The sequence below is a fragment of the Rissa tridactyla genome, chromosome 1 (genome assembly GCF_028500815.1).
Source record: "Rissa tridactyla isolate bRisTri1 chromosome 1, bRisTri1.patW.cur.20221130, whole genome shotgun sequence".
In the NCBI taxonomy this organism is placed as follows: domain Eukaryota; kingdom Metazoa; phylum Chordata; class Aves; order Charadriiformes; family Laridae; genus Rissa; species Rissa tridactyla.
Window position 1 is genome coordinate 25,458,460 of NC_071466.1, and position 14,303 is coordinate 25,472,762.

The window sequence follows — 14,303 nt, forward strand, 5'->3', positions numbered from 1 at the left end:
GCCCACCGATATCTCTCCCTCCCTCTTGCCACAGCCAGCTTTTCCTTAGGGAGAAAAAACTTGTGCTCGTTTGCAGTGGGACAATGCCGACTTTTGAACCTCTAACCACTAAACAAACAAACCTTGCGCTCTGCTCCACAATCCAAACAGGGTTTATTGACAGGCGTATCGCAGCAACGCGTAGCAACTCGGGCAGCAGCCGGGACGGGGATCAATGCTGCGGGGGTGGCCCCGGGCGCCAGAGGGCATCCTCGAAGGGACAGCACCGCCCGGGGCTGCCTGCTGCTGGCATGGCCACTGCCCCTTGAGAGTCCTCGTGCCCCCTTGGCGAGAGCGCAGAGGAAAGAGTAGGTCATGGTGCCTGCAAAGCCCTTCTAGTCTGGCCATCCTTGGTGCGACTGCTCTCCTCTGTCTGGTGTAAGGCTGGTGCTGCACAGCCAAGCCTGGGTGCTGCTCAGCTCTAGGTGTCCCCAGGGAAAGAGCTCCTCCAGAAGGATCCAAGGACCATTTAGAGGCAAAGAAGGATGGCTCCTGCCTCCTTCTGGTCCAGAGCGAACCATGGACATTGGACCCAGCAGGATGTGGTGTGTGTCAAGCCCATAACCTCCTGGGTGCTGCACCCATGTCTCCTGGCCAGACGTGCTTCTGAGACTACATACGAGGCAGAAAATCAAGTAGGTTCACTGTATTGGAGGTGCTGCCATGGTCTTCCGCCAGGTGCAGGAGCCCTGGAGCAGGTTTGCATGGCCATACATTCACTGTCAGCCTGCCAGCCAGCACCCAGCCCCTGGCCCAGAAAGCCATGAGCTACACATGGGCAAAACCCAGCATGGAGGCTTTGGGGCTGGTGCTCACCATTTCCCCAAGATCTCCCAGGCAGAGAGAGCTATGTTGTCTGTGGGGCCAGGCCCTGGCAAACCAATCTTCCCTGTGCAGTCCTGCAGATCCTGCTGGCACCTGGCTTTGGTTTCAGCAAAAAGATGAGAACAGGGTCAACAAGGAGAAAACCAAAGTGCCCCAAAGAAGGCAACTGGAATATCTTAAATAAATATGCTGAGAAAAATGTAAAAACATGGGGCCAAATGCTGGAGAAGTCAGAAACCCACATAATGTATTTGGGGCTGGACAGTGCTCCCATCTCTGCTGGGGCCCAGCCCCACATGAGCTGGTCCCACACTCAGCCCAAGCCACAGGCTGTAATGTGGCCACCCCAGCCCAGCTGCATAGCCTTATTTCTCGGTGGGGTTTCTCCCGACACATGTCAATGTACACATGTCAAACAGTCGGGGTGATTTGGCCAAATCAGCTGGACTTTCCTTGTTTTCATCTCTGGCTAGGTGAGTCGTTCGGCATCTCTATCCTGGTCCCCAAGATCTAGCCACCATGTGGAAATGGGCCACAGCCTGGGTAAGGTGGGTTCTGCCACAGCAGTGCTCTTTCGAGGATTTCTGCTCCTGCTGGGTCTGCAATGACACCTGCGTGAAGCTGGTAAAACCCAGGAGGCTTTGGAAAACTAACTGGAAAAAAACTCCAAAGAGGCCAAAATTTATAAGGAGGTGATAAGTAGCACATAATTTAAATGACGATGCCATTCCAAAATGGTGCCATTCCAAAATGGCACCAGACACTTTGCAGTTGTACTGTGCAGACACAAGCAAGGCTCCTCACTCCAGCATGACAGGACACCTTTTTCAGAGGAGACTTCATTCTTCTAATTTCTCTGCGCTGCGGCTAATAAATCTGGCTGGATGACTATCAGCACAGGATTTATGGGCTCTTTTACAAGTGTCTAACATTAAGCAATTCACTTCTGAACGTTTAAACAGTGCCTTATCTTGTCTGCTGTGGCCCTTAGGGCAGGATGAACGTTTTGCGTATTTACGATTACGAGAAAAAAATAAAATAAAATGTAAAATAAAAAAAAAATGTGCTTTAATTATTTTTTTTTTCTGTTAAAATTCATCGTTAGCCCAACAACATTTCTAAGGTCTTTTGGACCAATCCCTGAGATTCACCGGGGGTTGACTGGCAGGCAGTGCCCCCCCTTTTATCTAACAAGCTCCAGGGTAAAAAAAAACAAACCCCACCCAAACATAATAATAATAATATTAATAAAGCGATGGCCACGCTTCCCCCGGACGACGAGACACATACACTGTACATCTGTACACACGGCCGGCCCCGCGGGGCGGTGTAGTGCATAGGCGGGGAAGGGGGGACCGCTCCCACCGTGTCCCCCCGGCCCCGGCCTGGCCCGGCCCGGCCCGGCCCCGCCGCAGCCGTCCCCTCCAGCAGTCCCTGCGCCGCGGTCCCCCGGCCGCTGTCACTGGGGGGCGGCGGGACCCAGCCCGGCGGCGGCCGCCCCCGCCGCGGGAGCCTGCAGCGGGGCGCCGGGGCTGAGCTGCTCCGCGCCGCCGGGCTGCGCCTGCTGCAGCTTCTTCTTGTTGATCTTCCTCTCCTTCGCCCGCCTGTTCTGGAACCAGATTTTCACCTGCCGGGGAGGAAAGAGGGGGGTGAGGAGGGTGGTTCCCCGCGGCCGTCTCCCTCCGGGAGGGGCCTCACCGGGAGCTCATCCTGGCCCCGAGCATCCTTACCCTGCGCAGCATTACCCTGCGCATCCCGGCCCCGCGCACCCCGGCTCCGTTCATCCCTGCCCCGCGCATCCCTGCCCCGCGCATCCCGGGCCCGCGCATTCCGGCCACAGGTGGCGGGCGTGGGGAGAGCTACGCGTGGGACAGACCTGCCTCTCCGACAGCCCCAGGTTGGAGGCCAGCTCCGCTTTCCTCCTGATGGTGATGTAGCGGCTGTAGTGAAACTCCTTCTCCAGCTCCAGCCGCTGGTGGTCGGTGTACACGACCCGGTACTTGTCTTTCGTCCTGGTTTTAACTGCGGAGAACAAAGCCGGGGTTGGGGAAGCCGAAAGGCCCGGGTGGAGCTTGGTTCTCCTCCCTGCCGGTGCAGGGCGAGCAGGATCAGGCCTCCCCGGCTTCCTGCTCGCCTCTCCCTGCGCGGGACACAGCGAACAGAGGGGAGAGGAGCAGTTCCACAGTTCCACTTGGGGACAAGGTGGAGAACCCCACGGCGTGCCGGCTGTAAGGGCAAGCCGAGCGCGGGCTCCCAGCCCCGGTTGCCAGCCCTACGCCCTCCTCACGGATTGCTCTTGGGACACCTTGATTGTGCACTTGTTGTTGGCTTTCGGTTTTGTTTTGCCTTCCCCACCGAGAACAAACTTTTTACAAAGAGAAGGGAAAAGGGGAAAGAAAGAAAGAAAGAAAAGCCCCGTTCAGGGCACGGCGGCTTCGTTTCCTAACGAGGAAACGGGGAGCGGCCGTCGGGGGTCCCTCAGGGCCCGGCCGGGCTCAGGCCTGGCTCTCCCCGCTGGCGTCGGGGCAGAGGCTAAAGCGACTTCTTGGTGACACTGGAAGCGCGACGTGAGACTTTAGCTCTCAAAAAAAAAAACCCTCTTAAAAAACCGAAAACCAAAACCCAACGAAAACCGAAGGCGAATGCCAGCGAGCGGCCGGCGAGTGTGCATCGCCGCAGCCGCTCACCTCCTTTCTCCCGGGGGTTTCTTGTTTAACTGGTTGTGTCCCCGTCCCGCCCGTTCCCCAGGGAGCCGAGGCGGGGAGTCTCTGCCCCCAAGGTGCTTAATGGCTAGCAGGCTGACTTTGTTCAGGTAAACTCTCCGCAAACCACAACAAAAGCACCCTGTAAAGATACAAGCCTGATCAGAGAAAACTCCCCAGAGCCAGTGAATAGGGAACACAATCCCAAACAATGCAGGACAAGGAGATCTTATCAAAGAAAGCCCCTTCTCAAAGCCTTAATGACAGCCACATTCTGTTTGAATTACCACTACTGAACAAATGGCGGCAGGCGCTTTCATCCCCCCAGCCCTGCACATTAACATAAACACTGGCTCCAAAGGCAGAATTTGAATGGAGACAAGGGACCGGCCACCACCGCACAAGCCCAAACTGTGGGAACACCACGGGCTGCTGTGGGAAGCGCGACGGGCCTCGGAGAGCTCCGCCGCCATCGACACCCCGGGGCGTAGCTGGTGCCAGCGGCCGGTACCGGGGCACCGGGGCTTCCCCCGAGGCGCGGTGGCCGCGGGCGTGGCCGGGACCCCCAGCCCACGCCGCCCGGGGACCCCCGCCGGCCCTGCCGTCCGTCGCGCAAGGCAGAGGATGAGAGAGGAATGCCAGAAGTCGCTATTTGCTGCGAAAGTCGCCACCCTTTTCTTTTTTTTTTTCGGCCACTATATATATATATATATATTAAAAAAAGACCAAAAATAAAAGAATAAAGGAAAAAGAGGAGGCAACGGTCGTGGAAGGGATGTATCAAAGCCGGGGGACACGCATCTCCCCTGGCAGAGGAAGGGAGGGGAATAAAATAGAGGGTCTGCGGGGGTATTAACATCACAAGGGAGCACGGCGCCGGCTACGGCCCGACCCGTCTTGCCCGCCGCAGCCGCGGCCGCGGCCGGCCTCCCGCCGCCGGGGCACCGGGGGAGTTGGGGGGGGCACGCCCTCGCACCTCCCGGCCCCACCGGGGGCACAGCCCGCAGGGGTCGGCGGGCAGCGGCAGACGCCACTCGGGAGGCCCGGCCGCAGGGAGACCTTAATAAAGGGTATGCGTCCAGTGACTCAGAAACAAATGCGGAGCGACACCGGCCGATGATTTATATGACTATAATTGGTTATAAAAATCTTCTAAGTGGCTATAAGCGGACGAGCAGAGCCGCGGGAGGAAGAGCGAGCGTTTCCTCGGGATCCCGGGCCATTCCGTCCTGCTCCCGCCGGAGCCCGCCCCGAGGCACCGACCCTCCGGGGCCGGCAGCGGCTGCTCCCCGGCGGAGAGCCGCTCCCTGCGGGCCCGCTGTCGAACGGCAGCCCCCGTTCTTCCGAGGACCGGCCCTCCGGCCGGTTTGTTTCGGGGTGTTTCCCCCCCCCTCCCCGACGGCGCACGGTGACCCGGGGGCTGGGGGACAGCCGGCGGCGCCCCGGGGGAGCGGTCGTCGGGGCAGCCCCCCGCTCTCCCGCCCGCCTCCCCCCGGTCGGCCCTTACCCTGGCTGCTGAGCGGGGGCTGCGCCGGTTTCCTCATCCACTCGCAGAGGCCGCGGCGCTGCCCGCCGGGGGAGAGCGGCTCGGGGGCGGCGGCGGCGGCGGCGGCGGCGGCGGCGGCGTTGGCGGCGTTGAGGGGCTGCATGACCCCGGCGGAGCAGTGGGGCGCGGGGCCGGCGTGGTGGTGGGCGTGCGGGTGGTGGTGGTGGTGGTGGTAGTCGGCGGGGCTGTAGGCCATGGCGGGGGCGGGGGAGCCGCCGTTGAGGCCATGGACGGCGCCGGCGGCCGGCGGGGCCCCTTGTCCGTAGGCGCCCCAGTCGTCGCGGAGCGGGGCGGCGTAGGGCGAGGGCCAGGCCGGGCCGGGCGACTGGGCGCTGTCGAGGTTCACATGGTAGCCGCCGTAGTCCGCGTACTGCGGGGCGCCCACGAAGTTCTGCGCCGCCAGGTTGAGCCCCCCCGAGTGTCGCACCGGGCCGGGGTACATGGGCCCGTCCTTCTCCAAGAGGTAGCTCACGTACATGCTGGCGGGGCCCCGGCGGCGGCTCTCCGCATGCTGCTCGGGGCTCTGGCCGCGGCCCGCCTGCTGCCTGGGGACGGGCTGCCCGGGGCGGGGAGGGGGCAGGCGGAGGGGCCGCGGCCCCGCGCTGCGCTCCGCGCTCCGCGCTGCCGGCTCCCGGTCCGAATCCAATGGCCGGCAGCACTTACATGATTAACGATTGTTTACAAGGCTCTATTAGTAATGGCCCAGACACACCAAAGGCAGGTGACGTGGAGAGGCGCTGGGTATATAGCTACTACCCCTAAAAGACGATTTGCATTTAAAAAGATAAGGAGAGGGCAGCGACCTGATCACAGCTAAATATTCAAGCCTTTATTGTTTAAGAGCTTCCTCCTTCCATTGCAACCTGGTGCACTTTAACCTCCAATCACAGGTTCAAAGGATGAAATCAAGAGACTTGCAAAAGACAGAGAGGGAGATCTAAGGGCGAGGGTGGGAATATGGGAACCGTGTATCGCGCCCGATCTGTAGGCAGCACTTTAACCAGCTCTTCTCCGTGCTTGGGGCTGGGGGTGTGGGGGGGAAGGGGCGGAGGAGGAGGGCGTTTTGATTAAAAATCCACAAAGCCATTTTGTCGTGGTTGTTTTAAGCAACAAACCCCACCGCGACGGCCTACTGCTTTTCCTAACGCGCTTCCCACCCGCTCGCTTCTGCTCCCACTCGGTCACGGGCGATGAAGGAGAGGTAAGAGGAGAAATCCCCCCCTCCGAGGGCGCTGCCTCCTCCCCCCCGCGTGTGCCTGCAGAGCTTCGAGGCCAGGCGCTGCCCACCTTCCCCGTTCCAGCCCGGGCCCCGAGGGCTGGGGGTGCCTTCGCCTAAAACGCCCCCTGCCCTCGTAGTCTCCGCTGGAGAGAGGCCGAAGCATCCTTCCGACCGCAGGGACCTGGACGCGGGGGAACCCACGGGGGGACCCACCCTCCTCTGCCCGGAGGCCGCCACCCCGGGGGGCGATTCCCTCGCTGTAGCGCGGCCACGGGGAAACTGGCCACTTGCCCCTCGACGCACATAGGCTTTTCCCCACCCCGACGCCTTGGAAACCCGCTGGAAATGCTGGCCCGGGAAGGGTGGCTCCAGGGCGAGAGGCAGCCGGCTCCCCCGGGCCAGCCAGCCCCCTTTGAAGAGGCGACCCCCTCTCAGCTTCCCCCCGCCGCTTTTATGCTTTAACTTTTCACCCTGAGCGGGGACAATGCCCGACAACGTTTGCATATTCGCATCTTTTCCCATGACACAGCCAGGAAACCTTTCACCAGCGGAGAAAAAAAAAAAAAAGGAGAAAAAACGGGAGCGGCCCCCCGTTTTCCCAGCACGGTTCGCCGGAGCAGCGCAGCACCAGCCGTCCCCGCTTGCTCTCCCGGGAGTTTGGGGCGGCTGCGGTTGGGTCCTGCCGGGGCTCCCCCACGGGCCGCGCGCTTTCCCCGCTCCGCGTGTCCCGGGTCTTTCGTGGGGGGATCCCGGTGGGCAGGTCCCAGGGGTATTTTTCCTTCCCCGGGAGTGGCTGTTCTGCAGACCGAGGAGGGTCCCTCCCCAGGTCACTGAGACGGGGCGTTTTGTGGCTGAGGGGGAATTTCAGCTTTGCAGGGGCAGATCTCCCTCTCCGCGCTCCTGAAAATCTCGCTCCTTCCACCGGGCCCTTTGGTGCAGAGCGTGGGGCTGCCGCGGGCTATGCTTTAACACGAGTGGGACTAATTCAGCGACGACTCCCAAAGTATCCGTCAAGGTCCCGTGGCCTTGGGGGATCGGGGCGCTCAAGGGGAGGAGGACGGAGCATAGCTCCCGGGGAAAAGACCACGGGCAGTCCCCTCGGAACAGCCGTGGCGACCCCGGCTGCGAGGAACGGGGTACCCCCACCCTGCACACAGCCGGTAAAGCAGTGCCTGCGCCCACACCGTCACTTGTCGTTCGCAGACTGTCGCTGACGGCCGCCGTTGCGACCCTGTGATAACAGCAGCACAACAGCAGGGATGCGGGGATGCCTGTCAGCCGCCTTCTCCGGAGGGGATTTCTCTCCCTGTTGCCCGTTCCCACCATGGCACGCCTTTCCTCCTCCCCACTGGTGGGGTAACGGGGAAAGGGAGCGGGGCTTGCAGCCCCCCGTGCTCTCTGCCGCAGGAGACTGAAATGTGACTCTGGAAAAGAAACGCCGCGTCCCTTCGGTGTAATCGCTTCTCCCGATAAGCACCGACACAGCCGATCTATGCGGATGTGAATTTGATGATGCCATAAACGGAGGAAGGGGCCATTAAAATGACAAAACTCTGAACGTATTGTATTAAACCGCACCAAAACCCTAACAAACCCCGAACCAGCCCAGTTCGGTGTCTAAGGCTTCGATCCGTGAATCCCCGGCAGGCAGGTGGCAGCGCTTTGGGGGGAGACCCGACGCCAGACCGAACTGGCGGGACTGGGAGCCTCCGGGACCGATGAGAGCCCCGGGGCTGCTGCGGAGGAACTGGGCCAGGCTGCGAGGCGGCACCGCGCCCGCCCGGCCTCGCATGGAGCGCACCGCTCCGCTGTCCCCCTGCCCGGCTCTCCCTCTGCCCGTCGGACAGTGATCCCGGCTGCCCCCGAGCACGGGGAGGACTGGGGAGGCCGGATCCTGCTGGCTGTCCCCCACCCGGGGCGGACGGCGAGGTGGGGGACGAGACCCGATTCCCCCACGGCGGGATGCTCCGGAACATCCCCCGCCGCGCAGCCGCCCCCCGCTCCCGGCCCGCCGCAGCGACTGCCCGGCTGCTGGGGCGGGGGACGCTCTGCTCCCGGGACCCTCTTGTCTTAAAATACGAGGGACCCCGCGCCACACACACCCCGAGCCTGCGTCAGGGGCTGGCTGGGCTTCCTTTCCTTGCGACTGGGGCAGGATTTGTCCCCGCTTCTCGCCCTCCAGCGATCGGGGCTTCCAGAGGGGATTGGGGAGAGGGGGTGCCTCTCTCAGCTGGGTTTCCCCCCTTTTCTCCCTACGGGCCTGGAAACGGCGACCAAGGCGGGAGGTTTCCCGAGCCGGCCCTGGCAGCTGCCATCTCCTTCCCAGCGTCCGCCTCGGGGCTTCCTGCCGACCCCCGCCCGGAGCCGCAGCACCGGGAGAGGAGCGGGAACTCCAGAACCGGACGCCGAGGCTGGAGCGCGGGCGAGTCCCTTATCTCTCCCTCTTTCTTTCCTTCGTTGTTGTTGTTGTTGTTGTTGGGTTTTGTTTTTTTTTTTTCCTATTTCGTTAGATCCTGAGCGGGAAAATGCGATCCAAAGCCTCTCAAGCTGACAAGTGCCTGATCGGGACTACCCTTTGCAGGGAAATATAATTTTTTTTTCATTTCTCCCCTCCATCCTGATTACTGTATTCTCACCGACGGCTGTTTTACCCTAGGTTCCGGCGCGGGCAGACGCCGGGCTCCCCACCTACAGCTCCAGCCTTACTTCTTGAGCTGAAATAATTATTTCCGAGGGAATCTGCCTGCCCCGGGGGGAGTCAAGTCAGCGGCACGATTCCGTGAGGAACGCCGGGGCAGAACGGCCCTTCCCACTGCCCGCTGCCGGCTCTGGAGCGGGCACCTCGCCTCGGAGCCGGCGCTCATCGTCGCCTCGGGCCCCGGGGCTGGGGAGGGATGCACAGCCAGGGGACCCCCGTCCCGGGCCAGAGATCTCCCCGTAAGCGCCGGGAAGGGCCGAGTGCCGCCCAGCCCCCGCGATGCTTCCTCCACCGACAGCTCCCCCCTGCCGGGACGCTTTCCGGAATGAGGATTCACCTTCTTCTTTATTTCTAATAGTTTTCGGTTTTAAAGAATTTATTTTTGTGTCACTTAGAAGAAGCTCGGGGTAGGGCGAGGGGGGGGAATTTGTGGGATCCTCCCCTCTCCCCCCACCTTAACGACACGGAACCGGGAGCTTTGTTTGCAAGGTTAAAAAAAAAAAAGAAAAGAAAAAAAAAGAAAGAAAAGCCTGCTTGAAAGCCCTTTGGTGGCCGAGGAGAAAGAAGGGAAGGAGGAATCGTGTGTTAGTTAGTCCGACCTGTGGAATTTATGACTCCCCCTAAGCACAGACATGATAAGGACTTAGAAAACATCTTGGATCTTTTCAAGCCGGCAGCCCCCGAGGCTTTGATGTAGATTACGTTGCAGAATACTTTTATCGTGGGGTTGATACTCGGCTTGTTTAAGCACATGCCTCTAGGAGCGGGTTGGATGCTAAACGCTCGCTCCCGAGCGGATTCGCGTTGCTGGGAAGGAAGCACAGACGGGGGAGGAAGGGGGGGTTGGGGGGGGTGGCACCTTGTGCCAGGCTGGAGCTCTGCCGCCCCCGCTGAGCCTCTTCGCACAGGTGCTGTCGGGCATGAGCTCGCAACGCCCCGGCCCCCCTCCGGGAAACAGGAACGTAAGGAGAGAAGGGGGGAGGGAAAAAAGCCAAATTATGCACCAGAGGCTTCGCGCAGCCAACAGGCCGGTGTCCGCAGCAGCTCGGGCCCGGTGGCCAGACCCTCCCGGGGAGACGCTCGGTGTGCCCGGCGGGGGACCAAAGGCTGATCCCCGTCGCGCTCCCTGCCCCTATTTACACAGGCTGGGCGTTGCTTTGCTCCCTTAAGAAGTCGCTGGTGGATCGCCACCGGACCCCCCCCCCCCCCCGGGACACCTTCTGCTGGCCGGGGAAATCCCGCCATGGCCGGATTGTTCTATTTTTTATTTAAATACCACTTTTAAATGGCAAGGGGAAGGAAAGCCGCACCAGCGCCCCAGGCCTCGGTGCACGCCCCGGCCGCCTTTCCCGCCTGTGCCCGGACCCTGCTGGCACGTCCCGCCTGGGAAGGCCGGGGCCTGATCCGGTGACGGGAGCCGTGAGTCACCCGGCAGCGCGCACCCGCGGCGCGGCCCCGACGGCGCGGCCTTGGCGGACGGCGTGCGGTGGTTGCGGCGGCCCCGCTCCTGGGGAGGGAGCCCAGGGCTCGGTTGTTATCACCCCCTGCCCCCCGAGGACACCCTCCTCCCTCCCCGTACGGACGCTCCCCGGCGCACGCAGGGCCGCTGTTATCTTCCCCAGCTTGCAGCCCGGCCCCGGCGGCGCCCGGTGCGGGGTGGGGGAACGTGGTGGGAGCGCGGTGCTCTCCAGCCGCTTGCTTTCGGCTTTGCAGCCGGGCTGGGGGGAGCCCGCCCTCCGGTCCCCCAACCCTTGCCCAGAGCCATGCCACTCCCGGGGAAACTGTACACCTCGGCCCAGGTGGTGGGACGGTGCCGGTGACACGCGTGTTGACTCCCCAAACATCAAATGCCAGCTGCAAAATGGTTTGCACGTGTTTGCCACCAGCAAATGTAACCTTGAAATGTAACCTTCAAGGGGAGGCGATGCACACCCCGTGCCCGTGTCCTCCCACGCGTCTCAGCAGCGCTACTGCTGCTGCTGTATCCCCCACCCCCATGGGCCTTCCATGGCAAGATGCTGAGGGGTGGCTGCCCCGCACCACCGTCTCCTTCAGCCTGTGTTGCACAGCAGGCGCAATCCGGCAAGCCTGTTCCGTCAGCAAAGGCAGCACGGGGTGGCCCAGGCCCATGTAGACGGTTTGTTGTTTGCGAGGTCGAAGGTTTCAAAGGCCATAACTGTACACATCCCGTGCGTGCAGGGCCACGGTGTTTGGTGGATAATATTTCGTGCTAGGCAATGTGGGACTCCAAGGCAGGGAGGTGCCAAGCGCTTCCTTGGCCTGGCAGGGAGCAGGCTGAGGCTCCCACATGGGACCTTTCTTTATTCTGAGTCTGTAAGGCAGCTGGAGAACACTCTTCTTCCTCCATGGGCAAACCTGTTCCCTCCAAAACAAACCAACAAACCTCAGCCCTTTTAGCTCCAAGGAGAAACTGGTGGCTGACTGCTCTCCACCACCTCCCATTAGCTCCCAGACGTCTTCTAGTTTTTTTTGGGGGGAAGAGGAGTCTTACCTCAATTTTTTCTGGTCTGAAAAGAGGCCCCAAAAGAAGTGAAAGGTGGGGCCAGGCCCAGATCTCAAGGCCAGGCTCCTGGCTGTGGCCCACACTGCCATCCTCAGGCCACTTGCTTCGCGGCTCAGCTCCTGGGAACCAGCACCATCTCTGGCCGTGTTTAGCTCCACAGCTCTTCTGCACCCAGGACACCCCCATCCCGCTTCCCCTGCCACAGGAGGCTTTTCCAAAGGACTTCCTAGTCCACACCAGGTAGATAGTCACTTCTCCAGGAGAAATATGGTGGAAACTAGAGATGGGTGCTGCATTTTTTCAGGATCTGAAGGGATGGCGCTGGTGGGACTGCAGGGCTGTGATTAGAAGTGATGCCCAGGCTTTCTTCAGCTGGAAGACAGTGATGTCCCCATGATAGAGGGCATGGAGGGAGAGGAACCTTAGTGCATCTCTGGGCACATATGGGCAGCCACAGCTAAGTGCCAAAGCTTAGGTGCAGTGCAATGGATCATGAGTGGGTGTAGGTAGGACTTGGCAGGAGGAGTGGGTCACTGTCAGGATCTCCCATGGGTTTTTATCCTGACTAAGCAGTATCTAAACAAACTGAATCCCACTCCAGTCTGCACGTGCCTGTGTGGATGTGGCCACAGAAGCAACACCGCTTTTCCATGGTGACTACCTCTTACCAAAACACAGCTCTTCAAAAAACGTCCTCTGCTGAGATCTGATCCGTACCATACCCAAGGGCCCCTCACACTTCTGCCAGGAGTGTTGCTCTATCAATTTTCCAGCACAGCCATAAACCCCTACCTTTTAATGTGGCAGTAACCTGTAAGACAGGATCCCTGAACTGAGCAGCGCCGCCTGCTTTTTCTCATCCACGGAAAGCATGTTGGGAAGCGTGAATCTGGCTCAGGTCTTACACAACCCGGCTGGAAGGCACTGCTGCCCCACCTCACCACAGGCCAGCACTGGGCTGCTCACCAAGGGTAAGAAGGAGCTGGGCTCAGGTCCCGCATCTTTCTGAAGTGATTTGTAGCCTCCTCAACCAGAGGTCTGGGTTGGGCCTCTTTTTAAAGCTGTTTTACTTTGCGTGGCCTAATTAATTAGCTGTTGATGGGAAAGGGAAGGAGGCAGTGACTCACTAGTGCAGCGATGCATTTATCTGGGAAGAAGGAGTCCCGTGCCACTGGGTACTTCATCTAGTTCAGTGTCTGGGAGAAGAAGGCTGAGATAATAGAGTGCCCAGCTGCATGGCAAATGTCTGTATCTTCAGCCTGCTTTGATTTCTGCACCCCCAAAATATTTCCCAGAGGAAGTGTGGACTCTTAAAAATGACATCTGCAAAAGGCTCTGTAGCAAATACGACCTTGGATTTCTCCATCACCTTTCACATATCTCTGTGAACATGTGGACTGAAAGCCACTGCTAGCCTGCATGGCACTTCTACTCTCCTCTTCTGGTTCAACACACAATTAGTCCCATCTTCTCCCAGAGAGACATCAGAAAGCCCATTCCAGATATCCCAAACCTGACAGTGAGACTTGTGTTAGAGAAGCACATCCAGTTTCTCTTGAGCTGGACAGAGAAAGGCCCCCTCTTTTTTTAGTGTGTGCTGCCTGTAAGACACAGCCACTGTTGTTTGGGCAAATGCACAGAGGGGGGGACTGACTGGTTCGCACTGGTACGTGGCTCAACCCGTCAGTGTTACGAGGTTTTGGCTGTGGATTCCCTTTGAAGCTCGGCACCATCACCCCAGCCCTGCTCGCCCGGCTCTGGTCCAGACACCGCGGCTGGCCCAGGCCCTTCTGCTGAGCACGGGCCCAGCCCCTTGTCCCCTTCCCTCCACCCGCTCCGGCATTAGGCTGCCGCGGTCGCGGAGCTCCACCTAGTGCCGGCTCCGGCAGCTGGACGGGGACCGGAGCATCCCCCGGAGAGGTCTCGGGACCGGGCTGCAGGCTCCGCCGTGTGCTTTGGCAAGGAAAAGGGAAAGAAAATTACTGCCGATTCCTCAATTCGTCTTGTCAAATATTTCTTTCTTGTTCTTTCTGTTGTTGCTAACAAGGAGAGAGCGGTGTCCTTTGCCATTCAGCGCTTTTAACTGACCTCAACCCCTTCTGTTCCTCTTCTTCCCGATTTAATGATTACTGAATCTTTGTCAGTCTCTTCCTGACTTAATGCATCTAACTTAGACTAATGGCATCTCTGCTGGAGGTCTTCAAACAAGCTTAACTCTCCCCATTCACTACAGGGGGAATTTAACACTTTCTCCAGAGAACCTGCTCCTGGAGGCAGGATTAGGGATCTGGATCCTAACAAGAGAAAAGTGGGAATTTTCCTTCAATAATCATGAAACTGCTTCTTAAACAGTACTGGCTATGGCTTTGCACAAACCTCAGGAATGGACCAGCACTTTGCTAAGTTGTGTTGGAAGCATCCTGGAAAGGAAATGTGCTCCTGAAAGATATTATTTTTTTTCAATGAATCCCTCCTGTAGCTTTGTTGCATCTGTCTCTGCTCTGTGGAGAAGCAAATACACAACCCTCCACATGCCCATCCCTTACAGGATGGTGTTTCTCCTCATTGTACTTCCTCCCAGGGTGCAGTGTTGCCTGAGCTGCTTTTCACGTGTGCATCATGAGGAGTTTGCTCCAAGGTTTTCTACTTGCCTTTAGATTCCTGAGTCTCAGCTCAGTGGCTATGATGGGGCCAGATGATCTCTGCCCACTCCATTTATAATCTTGGGGAAAAACATTTGACGCAACTCT

At 59.6% G+C, this 14,303-nt stretch overlaps 1 protein-coding gene across 1 annotated transcript; it reads right to left on the reverse strand.

Moving 5' to 3' along the window:
• Positions 1 to 2,323: 2,323 nt before the first annotated feature.
• CDX2 (caudal type homeobox 2) lies at positions 2,324 to 5,590 on the reverse strand. Its single transcript, XM_054185623.1, has 3 exons — positions 5,074 to 5,590; positions 2,741 to 2,886; positions 2,324 to 2,491 (listed from the first exon to the last, which is right to left on the reverse strand). The coding sequence occupies exons 1-3, from the start codon at positions 5,588 to 5,590 to the stop codon at positions 2,324 to 2,326; spliced, it is 831 nt and encodes a 276-aa protein (XP_054041598.1).
• Positions 5,591 to 14,303: the final 8,713 nt, after the last annotated feature.